The 18,510-nt window shown below is 44.5% G+C and overlaps 1 protein-coding gene across 1 annotated transcript; it reads left to right on the forward strand.

Moving 5' to 3' along the window:
- The first annotated feature begins 2,888 nt into the window (after positions 1 to 2,888).
- On the forward strand, positions 2,889 to 17,687 carry LOC140740266 (sialic acid-binding Ig-like lectin 10). Its single transcript, XM_073069387.1, has 5 exons — positions 2,889 to 3,176; positions 4,540 to 4,821; positions 11,976 to 12,221; positions 13,615 to 13,905; positions 17,028 to 17,687. Exons 1-5 carry the CDS (start codon positions 3,110 to 3,112, stop codon positions 17,156 to 17,158), a joined length of 1,017 nt encoding a protein of 338 aa, XP_072925488.1. The 5' UTR covers positions 2,889 to 3,109; the 3' UTR covers positions 17,159 to 17,687.
- Positions 17,688 to 18,510: the final 823 nt, after the last annotated feature.

Genomic DNA, 18,510 nt, shown 5'->3' on the forward strand with positions numbered 1-18,510 from the left:
TTGTGTTTGACACAAGTATAATCTAGATTTGTAATTTGAATGAATTTTGTTAACATGATTCTCCTTTGACAGATCGAAACTTGAGCATTGTTCCACCTCCTGAAGTGCTGGAAGTTAACAAATCATATCAGCTGGAGTGCACTGGCCCGAAGGTCTATCCGAATAACAGACTCGTACTCACCTGGCTCAGAGGGAGTGAGACTGTTCAACGTAATTCCACAGCGTTCCCAGGTTTCCCGGAAGATGGTCCATTGAAGAATGTCCTGAATTTCAATGCAATTATTTCTGACGATGGAATGGTGTACACCTGCTTGGCAGAGTTGATCTTGGACTCTAAAACGACCACACGGATCGCAAATGCCTCTGTGACCCTGCAAACGTACTGTGAGTTCTATTTTGAAATTGAACTGCCCCCATCACCCTTCCACATTGGTTAAGAATTGGCAAAAATAAGCAATGAGTGGCCCTGTTTTAAAAGCTTTCACATTCCTTGTTTTATCTGTTCAGCAAAAATTATTTATCTTGAACTAGGACTGAAAGATTAAAACTTCAGGGAATCATGGAAGTGGAAGAGATTATTTGGCTGCATATCACTGAAACAATTCCAAACGCCTGCAAATTTGGCACTTTTACCCAATACTCCCATGTCCCTCTTGGTGGTCAGTGCAGGTGGTGGGTATTGGATAGGGTCATAGAAAAGTACAGCCCATCTAGTCTGCCTGAACCACTTAGTCTACCTACTCTCATCAATCTGCATCAGTGCCATAGCCCTCCATACCACTACCATCCAGGTACCTACAGGCAGTCCCCAAGTTATGAATGTCCGACTTACAGACAACTCGTACTTACGATCCGAGGAAGGAGAACGCCGTCCGCCATTTTAAGTCAGATCGAGATGCCGTCCACCATTTTAAATTGTTGTCGTCGACACTATGTTGAGTGTTTATCTTTATATTTGGCTTAAATTTTTCTTAGTAAGATTTACCCTGACACCCCCCCCCCCCTGTTCCGGTCGGCTGGTGGCGCAGTCAGATCAGCGCCGGGCTAGAGAATGGAGGTTCCCGAGTTCGATTTAGTGACAGACTACTCCCGTGCCGGGTTGATGTTGAGCTCACAACTCGACCTCGTGAAAAAAAAACACTGCCACCTCCAGTTTAAATTCCCATGCGGAATATTGTGGAGGATCAAATACCCAAACCCAGCACAGACCCCACTTGTCCCATTTAACCTGTCTCAGTGCGGTGCAGTTTAGCACCCGAGGAATTCAGTGTTATCCTTAGGACCCAGTGGACCTCAGGAGGCATTGCAGGACGGGACCCGCCGCCCGCAGTGTTTCTGTTCCATTGATGGGAAGCAATCGCGATTGAAAACAAAGTGGAAGTAATAAAGCGTTGGGAAAGAGATGAAATGCCATCAGTCATTGGAAAAGCATTAGGTTACAGTCGGTCAAAGATCAGAACAATTTTAAAGGATAACGGATAAAGTGAAAATAATGGAGCATGTGAAAGGCCCTGCCCCGATGAAAGCTACAATTATTACTAAGCAATGCAGTGGTTTTATTATTGGATTACATACATTTCTTAAGTATTTTATATGCATGGAAAGGTAAAATATATACGATATACTGAGACAAACGTTTGGCTAACTGATGCTAAATAATACCAGATGTACTTGTTCCGACTTATGTACAAATCTGACTTAAAGACGGACTCAGGAATGGAACTCTTACATAACCCGGGGACTGCCTGTATCCTAACTTCTCTTAAGTGTTGAAATCAAGCTCAATGCACCACTTGACTGGCAGCTCATTCCACATTCTCACAACCATTTGAATGAAGTAGTTTCCCCTCGTATTCCCCTTAAACTTTTCACCTTTCACCCTTAACCCATCACCTCTGGTTGTAGTCCCACCCAACCTCAGTGCAAAAAGCCTGCTAGCATTTACCCTATCTATACCCCTCATAATTTTGTATCATTCTATGAAATATCCACTCAATCTTCTACATTCCAAGAAATAAAGTGCAAACCTATTCATTCTTTCCTCATAACCCAGGTCCTGCAGTCCAGGGCAAATTCCTTGTAAATTTTATCTGCACTTTTCCAACCTTATTTACATCTTTCCAATAGGTAGGTGACCAGAACTGCACACAATACTCATACTCCAAATTAGGCCTCACCAATGCCTTACGAAGCTTCAACATAACATCCCATCTCCTGTACGCAATACTTGGATTTATGAAGGTAAATGTCCCAAAAGCTTTCTTTATGACCCTTCTTTAAGGATCAGCTCTTCTCTTGGGCCAGTATGGGTGGAACAAAATAGATTGAAAGACTACAACACGGAATAGGTCCTCCTGGCCCTTTGAATCACGCTCCCCCCCGCCCCCCCACAATCCACCATTTTAACCCAAGCCTAATCGCTGGACAATTTACAATGACCAGTTAACGCACCAACCAGTACATCTTTGGACTGTGGGAGGAAACCCACAAGGTCACGGAAAACATATAAACTCCTTACAGGTAGCATCGGGAATTGAACATGGATCACCTGCACTGTGAAGTGTTGTGCTAACCACTACACCACCGTGCCGCCCCAAACTAGCCACTCATTGAGATCACACTCTTGATAAATCAGTGAGAGTTTGCTCCTGTATCACTGCCCACAGGAGGAGCAAAGAGTTGGATCTTTGGGATGCCTGAAGAGCTGGAAGAGTTCAGAGAAAGGACAAAGTGTGGAAACTGTTGATACTGATGTGGGTTTGATGAACTCCTGGTTGTGTACAGAGGCTTGTAAAGGTTTGGTCAGTTTTGCATCATTCCATCAATATCTGAAAGACGCCAAGGCAAACCAATGTACAGTGAATTTCTTGTGTGTATTGCAGCTTTTCCAGAGCCTCCAACGATCCTCAACAGAGACCCTGTAGAAGTAAATCGGGAGACCACATTGACATGTGAGGTCTCAAACATCTACCCTGCTGAGAAGGTGAGATTAAGGTGGTTTCAGGATGGTAAGGAATGGAATTCAGTTGCCATTAGATCAAATTCCACCACAGTCCAGGCAACAGCTACATGGACACCACGAGAGACCGGTGTGACTGAACTCAACTGCATGGCAGATTTTGAGGACTATCCATCAGTTTCATCAAAGAATGATAGCATCACCATTGACATGTACGGTAAGTACGCTGGATAATCGAGCTCTTTGACTAGACAGTTATCTTTCAGAGTTTCCCCCCTGCTCCTAGACATTTAACAGGCAGCAACACAGAGCAGATTTCTTTTTTGTGTGGGGAGGGGTGGGTGGGTGGGAGGTGGTCAATGTCTTTTCTTTCAACAATGTCCACAGTTTTTCTGAATGTCATGGCTATCTGGAAAAGATGAATATGAGAGTTATATTCCGCAAGCACACTTCGACTATAAAATGAACCTTTGAACCCTTGAAGCAGATGTAGTTATTTAGCCGAGGGTTTATTAATGGAGCGGGTTCAATGGAGCATGTGACTAAGCCTGGCCATTAATCGGAATCCTGTTCAACACCATTGGCATATGTCATGAAATTTATTGTTTGCAACAGCAGTACAATGTCATGTAGAATAACGAGAACAAATTACAAAAAGATATACATATCTGTATAGTATTGCAAAAGAGAGCAGAAACTCAAATACTGAGGTAGTGTTCATCCATTCAGAAATCTGTGTACCAGGATAAGATCCTGTTGCAGAAGCAGCGACCGGCAATTCAATTTGTCAGAGATAGAAACTGAACGTGGGGTCAAAGTCTGCCAGCAAACGGATCATTAGATAGAAAGGAGACAGAAGTTTGCAGCAAAGTTAAATCAGAATCAGGTTTATTATTATTGACATGTGTTGTGAAATTTGTTGATTTGTGGCAGCAATTAGATGTGTGTGTGTGCGTGTGCGTGTGTGTGCATGTACACATGTACCAAACTACTTCAGACCCAAGGAATTAATTCTGTGGATTATTTACCATTGCTTTGAAGGCAAAGTGCCATCTGAAAGTTACTAGCCAAGCCAACCCTGTTGTGGTGGTGAATAACAGCTTTACCAGGATTGCTCAGACTCAAAGACATTGTAGATAAATCTGTGTGTATGTGTGTGTGTTTACGTCTGTGTATGTGTGTATGTTTAAGTGTGTGTGTTTACATGTGTGTTTATGTGTGTGTTTACGTTTGTGTATGTGTGTATGTTTACGTGTGTGTGTGTATGTGTGTATGTCTGTGTATGTGTGTGTTTACATTTGTGTATGTGTGTGTGCTGCACTCAGCAGGATGCACTGAAGCAATGTGTCATTTGCTTTGATGAGATTGGGTCAGGAGTGAATGACACTGGGAACTGTGGGAGGGGATTTTGATAATTCCGGCAGCACCTTCTTTAGCCACTGGACACACAGTGAGGTAGGCGGGTGCTGTACCACAGACAGACTTCAACAGAGTCGCATTTGCTACCTCAGTCTAGTGGCGCAGAAGGGCTGCAGAACTCACTTTGAGAAAGTTTCTAACAATGTTTTCTGTTGTTACAGTTTTCTCCAACCCTGAAATCCACATCCCGATCACCATTGAGGGTATTCCGGTGAATATTACCTGCAGTGTGTTTAACGTCTCAGGGGAACTTCAACTCAGACTGAAGAAGGGAAGTGAGGTATTAGTGAGCAGGTCAGCCAGTACTGGGCTGACTATCTACCACACTGAGAATCCACGAGCAAAGCTGAATGGACAGCAGTTCACCTGCGAGGCCGAGCTGACACTTCACCATCACTCCAACACCATTGTTAAACAACAGTCCACCGCTCTCGCCGTCTGGTGTAAGTGATCTGATTATTGACACTAAAGGCTGTTGAGTTATTTATTTCAAATGCAGATGAATGAACAACCAGCTCTCCTCCCACTCCATACAGAACTCCTCAAACTACGGGAGTGTCCTGCAGTCTTCCCCCTTCCTTTCCGGTGCTGAAGAAGGGTCTCGGCCTGAAATGTCATTTCCATAGATGCTGCCTGACCTGCTGAGTCCCTCCAGCATTGTGTGTGTGTGTGTGTTGCTTTGGGAGTGTTTGACTGGATCAATCATCTCTCCTATTTTGATGTATCAGTACTGTGGAGACGCATGGGGCCATTGTACGTTAGTGTCCTGTTGTACAATCGGGAACAGTATTCTCTGTCCACACACAGCAAGGTCCCAATGCTGACATGACTGTTTGTGGGACGGGGGATAGGGTGAATGGCAGAGTGAAGACTTTAAGGTGTGCAAGGTCACTTTTTGTTACATAGAGAGTGGTAGCTTCCTGGAATGTGCTCACAGAAGCAGATATGATTTAACTTTTAATAATATTTAGACAGGCAGGGAATAGAGGGACACAGACCTTGTGCAGGCTGTTAGAATGGTATCTTGGTCAGTGTGCACAAGATGGGCTGAAGGGCTGTACTGAGTTATGTTTTATTTTTATTTTGTACTGTGTTATATTTATTTTTATCTATTGAGATACAGCACAGAGTAGGCCGTTCTGGCCCTTCGAGCCACACCGCCCAGTAATCCCCTGATTTAACCCTTGCCTGATCAGAGGACAGTTTACAATGACCAATTAACCTCCCAACCGGTACGTCTTTGGACTGTGGGAGGAAACCAGGGCACCTGGAGGAAACCCATGCGGTGACAGGGAGAATGTACAGACTCCTTACAGACTGTAGCAGGAATTGATCCCTGTTTGCCTGTACTGTAGAGCGTTGTGCTAACCGTTCTGTCCTGTGTTAAATTAGCTCAGGTTCATTAGAAGGAAATATTAAAGGAATTCATACAATTTGGGTTAATATGACAAATAATAAGGGAACACATCTGACATCAGTGTTGGGATGGGAATCTGGGGTTTGGATGGACAAGGTATGATTTGGGAGAATCAGTAGGGCTCTGAGTAGCAAATCTTGTCTGACAAATCGGTTAGAGTTTTTCGAAGAGGGGACCATGAGGATGGTGGTCAGGAGGGACAGGGCAGAGATGGTTAACTGGATTCACAAATGGTTTGCCAGTGGTAAGCAAAGGGGAATGGTGGAAACCTGTTTCTTTGGCTGAAGGCCTGTGATTAATGATATCCCGCAGAGACTGCTACTGGCATCTTTTTTGTTCGTTATTTATACAAGTAGAAACTATTTGGGTGTGAATGTACCAGGCCTGAGTTTGCAGATGGTACCAATGGTATTGTAGGCAGTAAATACAGTTATCAGTAACTACAGGGACATCCTGGTTATCGAAGAGTGGGCCGAGGGCTGGCCAATGGTGTTCAATCCTGATCCGTTTGAGGGTGGGACTCACACAGTGAATGGAACCACCCTGGTGAGTGTAGTGGAACAAGTATTGAACAGGCAGGGACTGCCAAAGAGTCACCTTCATAGACACAGATACGTATTCACATGTGAGTGATTGGGTGGTGTAGGATCGTAGACCCCGAATGGCCTGTAACCGTACTATATCTCTAAATAAAATAAAAATTATATCCTTGAATCATTACAATGAGGCCACTCAGCCCATCAAGACCTTCCCTGCTCTTTTCAAATTAATCCATTTAGCCCCATTGCCCTTGCACCCTACGTTCCCTCGAGCCCATCCTTCAGTCTGATTGATTCCATTCCCCTCACCCTTCAGGAAGAGAGTTCCACATCAGAAACACTCCACATGAACGAGTTCCGCTCAACTCCCCACAGTTGCCTGGGACTCTGACTCGAAGGACTTTGAACCATCTACTGACAGGGTCACCTGATCACTATTTGCTCTGTCTAAATCTAAACCAAGTGAAATCTTCTTCAGTCCAATTCAAGTTTAATTGTCATTCAACCATAGATGAATAGAGGCAAAGGAGAGAGTGTTAATAATGGGGTCAAGGTGCTAAAACACATTACAGACAGTCACACACAAGAACACATTCACGGAATAAGAGAGTCCAGGTTTGCCTCCTACACTCCTCCCACCCCCACCCAGAAGCACCTCGGCTTGATGCCCAGTTCTTGCATGTACTAATTAACAAACCCATACAGGTCATCAGTAAATTACAACGACACAGATTATGCACGTATATAGTCCAGACCCCCAGTCACTGTGATCATTTCTCGAATGGCCCCGATGCCCAATGTCTGCTAGGCGATACCATGGCTTAGAGGCCCAGTCCTCACAAATACAGGAATATAATGAATAGTAATAAAGACACAAGCAGACAAATCTAAATGCATATAGTCCAGACCCCTCGGTTCAAATGGAATCTTCAATCAACCACTACAGCGCTATGCTGCCCCCGGTAGAGCACGACGGCTCAGACGCCTCACCCCCAGTGGCTGAAAAGCAAGTGAGCCCGTGGCTTGAGTCCCAAGTCCACTCATTGTCCCCTCTCTGACTCCCGGTGCCCTCTGACCCCCTTCCCATGCCCCCTGTCTGAACCCCTCCGTGCCCTCTCTCTGCCTCCCTGTGTCCTCTCTGAATTCCCACCCACAACCCCTCTCTGCCTTCCACCTCCCGTTCCCCCTCTGTGACCCCCCCCACCTCCAACGTGTCAATTTCCTGATTTCCCCCACCACCCCCCACCCTCCCAATGAAAATGTTGTATATTTTGTTTTGCTGATTAGTTTCTTTGGAGCCAGGCAACACTGACATGGCCAATTTCTGTTACCTGTTTCTGATTTCCCTTACGACACTGCTAAGCTTCCCTCGTGAACTAATGCCGTCCGTCTGGGGAAGGTGATTGTGCAAAGCTTTTGGTGACTCAGTAACCGGTGAACAACTGGAATAAACAGTATTCCCATGTCAGGGAGCAAACACCAAATGACTGTGTTGGCTTTGTTCTGCTCTTTGTGGGTGGAGCATACCTGGACAGCTTTCCACTGAAACATTTTGTCTCGAGGTTTCCTGTCACCTGGCCAGCCTGTTAACAAAGGTCAACATAACTCTGTCCTTCGTAGGTTCCCTTTTGAACCCCAAGTTCCCCTCTTCTGTGACAACTGGTTTTGTAACGTCACTAACTAGAGAAACACATCTCGTGTTCCCACTCATCTCAGACATGTGCCCTCGTGTTCAAAGTAAATTTACTGTCAGAGTTCATACACGTCACCACATAGAACCCTGAGGTTCATTTGCCTCTGGGCATCTTCAGCAAATCCACAGAATAGTCACTAGAACAGGATCAATGAGAGATCAGAAGGCAGTAAACCACAAATACAAATTGAAATAAATAGCAATAAATAACCAGAACATGAGATAATAGTTGTGATTTTATACACCTTTATAAGATCAGTCTCACACACTCCAGATAATACAGTCTGAGCCTGTCTGACATGTCTCTGAGACTCAGCTCAACAGGACTTTTCAAGGAGTAAATGAAGAGGTGGGGAAGCACTGGGACAATTCAGAAACAAAAACACAATGTTGGCAACACACAAGTCGGGCCAAGTTAACACTTCAGATCTCTAACTCTTCGTCAGGCACTTTTGGGGACCTCAGGTTAGCTAATGCTGGATGTTCCAGAGAGTATGGAGTGGGGAGAGGGGAGAGGTTTGGGGAATAAGAGATCCTGAATCCAGTCTGAGATGGGTTCTGATACCTGCCCAAAACTTCTAGAAGGTGGTATCTGATTTCTAAATGACATTGAACCCATGAACACTACCTCATGACTTTTTATTCTGCACTACTTATTTTAATTTAACTATTTAATAGACATATACTTGGTGTAATTCAGCTTCCTTTATATTTAACAAATCGTCATTGAGCTATACTGGTGATATTAAATCTGATTCTGATCTGTAACTTGTCACCTTTCCTTTCTGTTGCTATTTCCAAGGTGGAGTACTGGAATTATACAATTTCCACCAATATTGAAATAACAATGCTCATTATCTCTCCTTTGAGGATCTCAGGGAAGGAATGGGCTCAGTGCAGGGAGGGTTAAAAGAGTTGAGGCTCAATATCAAAATGCATGATGCACTGCCACCCTGTGGAATTGCTATGAACTGCAGGCTTCCTCAGCTCTCCTCGAAAGCAGGATGTTACCAATGCTCAACAGGCATTCATACTGTAATGCACATCTTTCACTGTTCTAAATGTGAACCACTGCCAACTACAGGCATGAAGCTTACTGCTGTCAACCCCTGACAGAGATCAGCAAATTACTCAGTAGATGACAAAGTAATTCCATTAGGGATAACGGAGCCACTGTTATACTGTATTGTTATTGATTGTGATGCTTATCCCAGGTTGGGACCCTAGAACTTGCAGGCATTGGTTTAAGCTGAGAGGGGGGAGGTGCAATAGGACCCTGAGGAGAAACTTTGTCACCGAGAGGCTATATGGAATGAGCTACCAGATGAAAAAACTCTCAAAGGTTCATTTGTTATCACAGTATGTACGCAGATATAACTGTGAGATTCATCTTCTTCAGACAGCCAGGAAATAAAGAAAAATATGGAAGCCACTCATGCCCCTCCCCCACACAACAAAACTTGCAAATCACCCCAAATTTCAATGGTAACAGCAACAAGAGCATAAAATCCTCCCTCCCCCACACAGAAAAACAAAATCACTGAACTGCAAGAACATCAACCCCCTCGCAAAGAAAAACTTACAAATCGGGCCAAATTTAATTTGCACAGTGGCAACAAGAGCATCAAACTTCAAAATTAAACCACTTATACGGCAGGAAGAAAGAATGTGCAAAAACACAGATTATAAAAGACATAAAGCTGAAAAAGAGTCACTATATCACAGAGCTTTGGTAACTATGCTAATTACATTTAATAAACCATAAGATAAAGGAGCAGAATTAGGCCATTTGGCCCAATGATTTTGCTCTGTCATTTCATCAATGCTGATCCATTTTCCCTCTCAGTCCCAATCACCTGCTTTCTCCCTGCGTCCTTTCATGCCGTGACCAATCGAGAATCTGTCAACCTCCGCTTTAAATATACCCAATGACTTGGCCTCCATAGTTTCCTGTGGCAACAAATTCCACAGATTCACCACTCTCAGGCTGAAGAACTTCTTCCTCATCTGCAATCTAAAAGGACATCCCTCTATTCCGTGGCTGTGTCCTTTGGCCCCGGACTCTGCCACTCTCCTCTCCAAAATCCACTCTATTGAGGCCTTTCAACACTCGATAGGTGTCAACGAGATTCCCCTCATTCTTTTGAATTCCAGTGAGTACAGACCCAGAGCGGTCAAACGCTCCTCCTATGACAAGCCTCTCAATGCAGGAATCATTTTCATGAAGCTCCTTTGAGCCTTCTCCAGTTTCAATTAAGAAGGCAAGTCATTTGATAAGGTACCCCATACAAGGCTTATTGAGAAAGTAAGGAGGAATGGGATCCAAGGGGACATTGCTTTGTGGATCCAGAATTGGCTTGCCCACAGAAGGCAAAGAATGGTTGTAGATGGGTCATATTCTGTATGGAGGCCGGTGACCAGTGGTGTGCCTCAGGGATCTGTTCTGGGACCCCTACTCTTTGTGATTTTTATAAATAATCTTGGTGAGGAAGTGGAGGGATGGGTTAGTAAATTAGCTGATGACACAAAGATTGGAGGTGTTGAGGATAGTGTTGAGGGCTGTCAGAGGTTATGGCGGGATATTGATAGGATGCAAAACTGGGCTGAGAAGTGGAAGATGGAGTTCAACCCAGATAAGTGTGAAGTGGTTCATTTTGGTAGGTCAAATATGATGGCAGAATATAGCATTAATGTTAAGACTCTTAGCAGTGTGGAGAATCAGAGGGACCTTGTGGTCAGAGTCCGTAGTACACTCAAAGCTGCCACGGAGGTTGACTCTGTGGTTAAGAAGGCATATGGTGCATTGGCCTTCATCAATCGTGGGATTGAGTTTAAGAGCCGAGAGGTAATGTTACAGCTATATAGGACCCTTGTCAGACCCCACTTGGAGTACTGTGCTCAATTCTGGACACCTCACTACAAGAAAGACATAGAAACCATAGAAAGGGTGCAGAGGAGATTTACAAGGATGCTGCCTGGATTGGGGAGCATGCCTTATGAGAATAGATTGAGTGAACTCGGCCTTTTCTCCTTGGAGCAACGGAGGATGAGAGGTGACCTGATAGAGGTGTACAAGATAATGAGAGGAATTGATTGTGTGGATAGTCAGAGGCTTTTTCCCAGGACTGAAATGGCTAGCATGAGAGGGCGATAGTTTTAAGGTGCTTGGAAGTAGGTACAGAGGAGATGTCAGGGCTAAGTATTTTACTCGGAGAGTGATGAGTGCGTGGAATGGGCTACTGGCAGATAAGGGGCCTAAAACTGCTCACAATACTCCAAGTGAGGCCTCACCAGTGCTTCATAAAGCCTCAACATTACCTTCTTGCTTTTATATTTTAGTCCTCTCAAAATGGTCTGAAAATCACTTGGACAGGTCCATAGATAGGAAAGTTTATTCGCATTTCGATCAAATATTAGCATGTAAGTGACTCTGACTGTGGAATGATTGTTGGTGCCAGACAGGGTGGTTTGAGTATCTCAAGCTGCTGACCTACTGAGATTTTCAGGCACAACAAGAGTTGCCGAGAATGGTGTGAAAAACAAAACACATCCAGTGGGTGGTGATTCTGTGGACAAAAGCAGCTTGTTAACAAGAAAAGTCAGAGGAGACTGGCCAGAGTGGTTCAAGCTGACAGGAAAGTGACAGTAACTCAAATAACCACTTGTTAAACAGTGGTGTGCAGAAGAGCATCTCTGAATGCACAACACGTCGAACCATGAAGTGGATGGGCTACAGCAGCAGAAGACCACACTGGGCTCTTCAGGTATACCTAATAAAGTGGCCACTGAGTGTGTTTGACTTGCTGTGCTTGGTGGTAGCACAGGGTATTAAAGTAAAAGTCTCTCTTACTCTGAGAAGTGGAACTTCGTCAGCACCAAAATCACCAAGGAACAATTCTGTGCTCTTAACTTTCAGCTTTTAATTTCTATTTTTAACCAAATTTACAGATTCTCCAAAGAAAGCACAGATCTCCGGAAAGCAGGACTGGATTGAAGGGGAATCCCAGATTTTAACCTGTCGCGCAGATGCCAACCCAGTTCCTGATGTGCACTGGATCAAAGATGGAAAAACGATCAGTCGTGGTGAGAGACTGCATGTCCCCTCGGTCCAGCTGGGAGACAGTGGTCGGTACATTTGCGGAGTCAGCAATGATATTGGTTCCACCAGCTCCTCTCATGATGTAGAGATCTTGTGTAAGTTCAGGAGGTTTCTTTGTGGAATAGACCATAAGACATAGGAGCAGAATAAGTTGCTTTATTCCCTGCCTGTACAATATCATCACATAGTCAGATCAAAAACAAACAAAATATGCCCAGGGCACAAGGGATTGGCAGCTCTGCAAAATGGAACTTCAGTTTAATGTCTGAGTTAAAGGACAGCACTGGGCCAGTGTAGGATCTCCTCAGAACCCCACTGTAAAGTCAGCCTAAATGAGGGGTGCCAAACCCCTTTGGGGGTCGTGTGTCCAAATTGGTGATGATCTTCTGAAAAATGTCTATTGAGTGTCATGGTAATTTTGTGCCGAAATTATCAGGGATCAGCTTCATTCACCATATACAAAGCATGGATTAGGAATTTGCGGTGGTGTGTGGGTGAGGGTGTGACCGTGACAAAATACAACAACATTCAACATTTATAGAGAATTATGTAAAAATAAAGTTGAAAGCATGAATGTGGAGTAAAACGTGCATAAATATTGAAACACAAGCATGGATTTACAATGTGAACAACATGATCAAAAATGGTTTAAAGTGTTTACAGTGCAGTGATATGATGGGGTTAATAGATATCATTGATTATTAAATCAGTTAATGACTCCATAATAATTTGTAATTGTTACTTACACATAAATTACAATTTGTACATTCATTATGTAACCATTAATAAAAGTATAACAGACAAGATTGAAAGAAATGAAAAAAATCAAAAGAATCAGGGGGCATTGCTGCATGCCAACAGAGTTTCTGCATTTGCCATCCTGGGCACACAGGCCATAGGTTCACCAACACCCCTGGCCTCGATTTTGTGCTCCACTCTCTGGCGTACAACTTAAATCCAGAACAGTTTGAAACGAGACTGGCGGTGCTCCCGTGAGCCACAGTGGACACGGTGAGTTAGTGCTGAGATTCTTCACCTCGTGTTTCCTGGAGAAAACTGTGGGCTGGTGCCAAATCCCACCCACCAGAGAAACAGACAGTGGGATTGCTCCCTGCACAAGGCTCTCTTAAAATGCTTCTGGTTGAGAGGAGCTCGTGTGGCTCGAGAGAGAATCTGTTGTTTCTCAGCCTGACAACGACGAGAGTTCTGGGCTCATCACATAGAGAGATGATTTGTTTACTGAGAGAGGACTCTGGAATGAAGGCTCTCAGGACTTTGACTACAGCTGCTCAGGAGTGAGCTCAGCACACAGTCCAATGTGATTTTCCAGCCCTCTGAATACACAGTGTAGTGATGTCTAGGGAGGGGTTGGGTTGTTGATGGAATAGGTTTATAAAGGTCAGTACAACATTTTGGGACAAAGGGCCCACCCTGTTCTGTGTCCTATGGGAGGAGCTGGTTAATTTCACTCTTTTCACTCTTTTCCAGATAAACCACGAAACACAACTATATCAGTAAATAACAAAACCGTGTCCGGGCTTACAGTCTTCATCAGAAAAGATGATGAAGTTACAATGACCTGTCACTCCATTGGAAACCCCCATGTAACACTGAAATGGGAAAAGCCCGGTCAGGGTGTCAAAGGGTTCTCCACATTTCCCGGCGGTCCTGGGGTTCTCCACATTTCCAAGGCAACATCAGAACACAAAGGAATTTACACGTGTAGAGCCAGCAATAAACTTGGAACAGATGAGGAGCAAGTGGAAATCAAGATCGAAGGTCAGTGAGTTACCTTGGTCACAGTGCATGGATGAGAAAATAAATAATTAACCCTTTCAGAGCTGAGATATAATCCCCGTGTGATCACGAGTAAATGCTGAGAGTTATGACATGCTCAGGATTAACAAAGGTGTACAGTTTCTCTCTACATCAGACCGTGCGTGGCTCGTTGGATGGTACTCCTGCCTCGAGTCGGGAGATTGTCGGTTCAATCCCTCTCGAGTAACTTGGGCATTAAAACCAGGCGAGTGTCCTGTGCAGTACTGAGAAAGCAGTCTCAGACATACCAGCTGTCAGGTGGAGTGTTAAACTGAGCTTCTGTCTGGTTCCTGAGATTGACGTCCTGTTATTCATTATTTTCCCCTATTCCTCTGCACACTAACAGCAAAGGAGCAAATGGGCAAAAACAAGAAAGTCTGTAGATGCTGGAAATCCAAAGCAACACTAACAAAGTTCTGGAGGAACTCAGCAGGCCAGGCAGCATCCGTGGAAGAGTAAACAGTGGCTGTTTTGGGCCGGGACCCAACGTGGTGTCCCTTCTTGAGTCCTGCTGAAGGGTCTCTGTCCGAAACCTTGACCGTTTACTCTTCTCCATAGATGCTGCCTGGCCTGTTGAGTTCCTCCCGCATTTTGTGTGTTGAAATATGCAAACTACCTTTAAGAGCAATGAAGAAAGAAAATGTTGGGATACTCAGCAGGTCCAGCAGCATCTTGGAAGAGAGAAACAGAGCTTCAAGTCGGATCTAATGAATGGTCATTGGTCTGGAAGGTTAACCCTGTTTACTGCCAAGTACTCCTATTCCTGTGTTTTTATTTCCGATTTCCAGCATCTGTACTGTTTTGCTTTGAGATCTCTGCCTCAAACAGTGCTGCTGTGTAAATGGCCCTTGACTGTTCATACCCGTCTACGTTTCGGGCTGACATCCTTCCTCAGGACTGAGAACGAAGGAGGAAGACTCCAGACTAAAACTGTGGGTGGAGGGGAGGGATAGCTAGAAGGTGATAGGTGAAGCTAGGTGGATGGGAAAGATGAAGGACTGGAGAGGAAGGAATCCGATAGAAGATTGTGGACCGCAGGAGAAAGGGAATGAGGAGGGGACCCAGGGGGAGCTGATAGGCAAGTCAGAAGAGGTAACAGCTCTCAGGAGGGAATAGCAAAAGAGGAAAGTGGAAGGGAATTCTTTATGAACCGAAAGGAGAATTCGAGATTTATGCCATCAGGTTGGAGGCTACCCAGGGGGAATACAAGGTGATGTTCCTTCACCCTGAGGGTGGCCTCATCTTGGTACAAAGTAGACCATGGATGGACATGAATGGGAGTCAGAATTAAAATGTTTTGGTAGATGGAGTGGAGGTGCTCGACAAAGCTGTCCCCTGATGAACGGTGGATCTCATCAATGTAGAAGAGGCCACATTGGGAGCACCGGACACAATAGACAACCCAGTAGATTCACAGGGGACATGTTGCCTCACCTGGAAGGACTGTCTGGGGCCCTGAACGGACGTGAAGGAGGATGTGAATGGGCAGCTGTAGCACTTTGCAGGGATACGTGCCAGGAGGAAGTTTAACGAGGAGGGAAAAATTAGGGAATTACTGAGGGAGTGATCTCTGCAGAGAGAGTGAGGAGGTAAAGATATGTTTAGTGGTAGAATGAGATGGTGGACATTGATGAGAATGATGTGTTGGATGCAGAGGCTCACGGGGTTGTAGGTAAGGACAAGAGGACCTCGATCACTGTTAAGGTGGTGGGACGACGGAGTGAGCACGGATGTTCGGAAAATGCAGGAGATGCGGGTGAGGGCGACAACATCTTTCGTACGAAAGGACAAGCAGAAGGGAACACTATTCCAAATGTGGCACTGACATCCTGTACAGCTGCTACCCTCGATGCTCTGACTGAAGAAACCTTTGTCCCCATACCGTCTGCCTGTGACACCACTTTAACGGAACTGAGATCTCTGGATCTCTCTGTTCCACAGCACACCCCAGGGCTCTGCCATTCACTGTGAAAAGTCCTACACTGATTTCACTTTCCAAAATGCAACACCTCACACTGATTGATCGATTGAGTTCCAGCACGGGACAGTCCTTTCCGGCCCTTCGAGCCGTGGTGCCTAGCAACCCCCGATTTAACCCGAGCCCAATCACGGGACAGTTTACAATGACCAATTAACCTACCAGCTGGTGCGTCTTTGGACTATGGGAGGAACTCCATGCAATCTCCATAGAGACAGTTGAACCTGGGTCGCTGGTCCTGTAAAGCTGTGCTAACCACTATGTTACCTTGCCACCGTATCTGAATTAAACTCCATTTGCTATTCCTCTGTTTACTTACATAGCTGATCAAGATCTCTCTGCAATTCCTGATTACCATCTTCACTGTCTATAACCAGCTGTGCCTCTTGTCATCTGCAAACTTTCTAAACATGTCCCTGTATGTTCTCGACCAAATAGCGATGGGCCTCACTCTGAACCCTGGGCACACAGCTCATCACGGGCTTCCAACCCGAGGGAGCACTCTCTGAGGTGCTGCCTTTCAGCCGAGGAATTAAACAGCCTGCTTTTTTTTGCTGGGGAGGGGAGGGGGATCGTTGTTTGCTGCCACTGACGCGCAGGAGGTGGAGCTGGGAGGTAGGACTTTGGGGTTCTCACGTTTAACTGTCATTCATTCTTTGGGGCACTTCTCTGTTTTCGTGGACATTTGCAAAGAAAAAGCACTTCAGATAGTATATTGCATGCATTTCTCTGACAGTAAATTGGGCCTTTGGACCTTTGAAACTTTGCAAACAAAATGACAAACTCCAAGAAGAGCAGATGCATTCCAGTGGGATCCTGGTCACTGTTTGCTCCTCAATCAGCGTTATTAAAGCAGATTATGGCATTGCCTTGTGTTTGTTTCTGGGACTTGCTGGGTGAAATTTGGCAAGAATGATTGTGATGTCAAAATGTTTGTTGTGTAGTATGTGTTTTTTAGAAAATGAGAAAGCATGGGAGATAAACCAGTAAAGTCCATGAAATGTACAGAATTCCAGGATTTTGAAAAGGATCAGTGGTTTTACAATTGATGTATTTGCCTGAGAAGGTTAATGATTGTGTAATGGCTTTTGTGCATGTTCCCCAGGTGATCATCAGAAGATGCTGATGCTGCTGAAGATCTCGCTCCCCATCCTAATACTGTTACTCGTGCTGATAGTCGCCTGGTTCCGAATAAACAGGGCTCGGAAAACAGGGCATTACTGTACAAGGTCATGAATGCAGTACCCCACAAAAATCAGGAGATCCCTTCTGGGAATGATCAGGAATCTTTTCCTTTAAAAGAATTGAATTCAGACAAAGTTCTAAACAATAACCACTCACAAACTGATAGACATGGTGTTACACCGATCAATTCTGCACAGATAAAACAATAATTTAATGACTTATTGTTACTGAGGGACACTGCTGATTCCAATACTACAGTCTACCAGCAACATATACAATGCTAAATACAAGGACACTTCATTCCCAAAAGTGTTGAATTCTGGGCTTTTTTGAATCAATTCATCAAAATGTTGATTTGGATTTCTACAAACACGGAGTCACCACCTGAACATGGCCATCGGGGCTACTTCAGCAGTAAGAGCATTTGAGCCCGGCAACTTTCTGTCCCGCTCATGGAAATTACCATTGGATTATAGACGTTCATGTGTTGCAATCGTCTACTTCCATGGTAACTATTTGCTTAAATGACACAAATATTCTGTTTATATTCTGTTACAAGTGGATAAAATGTGAGACAACACCTTTTGCATCATTCTCATACTCTTGTTTAAATAATCGATATCCGATCACTTTCTATCCCTGTAATCTCCTCCGGTGACACAACTCCCCAAGAACTTTCAGGCTGTCCATTGCTGATTCATCCCTGCACTAGGGGGAGCTGTGCTTGCAGCTGCCTCCAGTGTTAAACTCTGCAGTTCCCTGCCCCGGCCACACGGTGTCTCTCTCTTGTTTTTAAGCATCCCCTGGTGTCCATTGGCATTCTGTCCGAGTGCACTCCTGAAATACAATATAGAGGGCTATTGGTAAGCCTAGTCACGTCTAAGATTGGGACTTGTTCGGCATATCTTTGTGCTGTAGATTTTCTATGTTTTTAAATAAATTTGTCTTCTAATCCTACCTGGACCCAATTCCATTGAATATATTTAGTGATGGCACATCCACAACCTGTGCATGAAGAATTCCGTCAATTTACAGCTGGAGAGAAGAAATTCCTCCCTAATTCAATCCCGAATGACCACCCACTCACCCTGAAACTTTGCCTCTCGTTGCACAGACTTCCACTTTCAGAAAGAGTAGCCATCCTGATTCCTGAGATGGGTTCTTCTAACATGTAGGTTGGAGGTACACCACCTGTTTGTCGAGAGGTGCATTTATAATCAACACAAATTAACTTTTTTACTTTTGTCTGAATCATCCAAATCATTCAGAAAAATATGCAAATAAATGGTTAGTTTCTCCAGAAAGTCTAGCTGTACACAATTCTCAGGGCTAACATTTCTCATTTTACACAGTTGACAAGCAGGGATATATCGTAAGCAAAACAGAAAAATTTAGGAGGAACA

Source organism: Hemitrygon akajei, chromosome 16, assembly GCF_048418815.1.
Source record: "Hemitrygon akajei chromosome 16, sHemAka1.3, whole genome shotgun sequence".
Taxonomy (NCBI): domain Eukaryota; kingdom Metazoa; phylum Chordata; class Chondrichthyes; order Myliobatiformes; family Dasyatidae; genus Hemitrygon; species Hemitrygon akajei.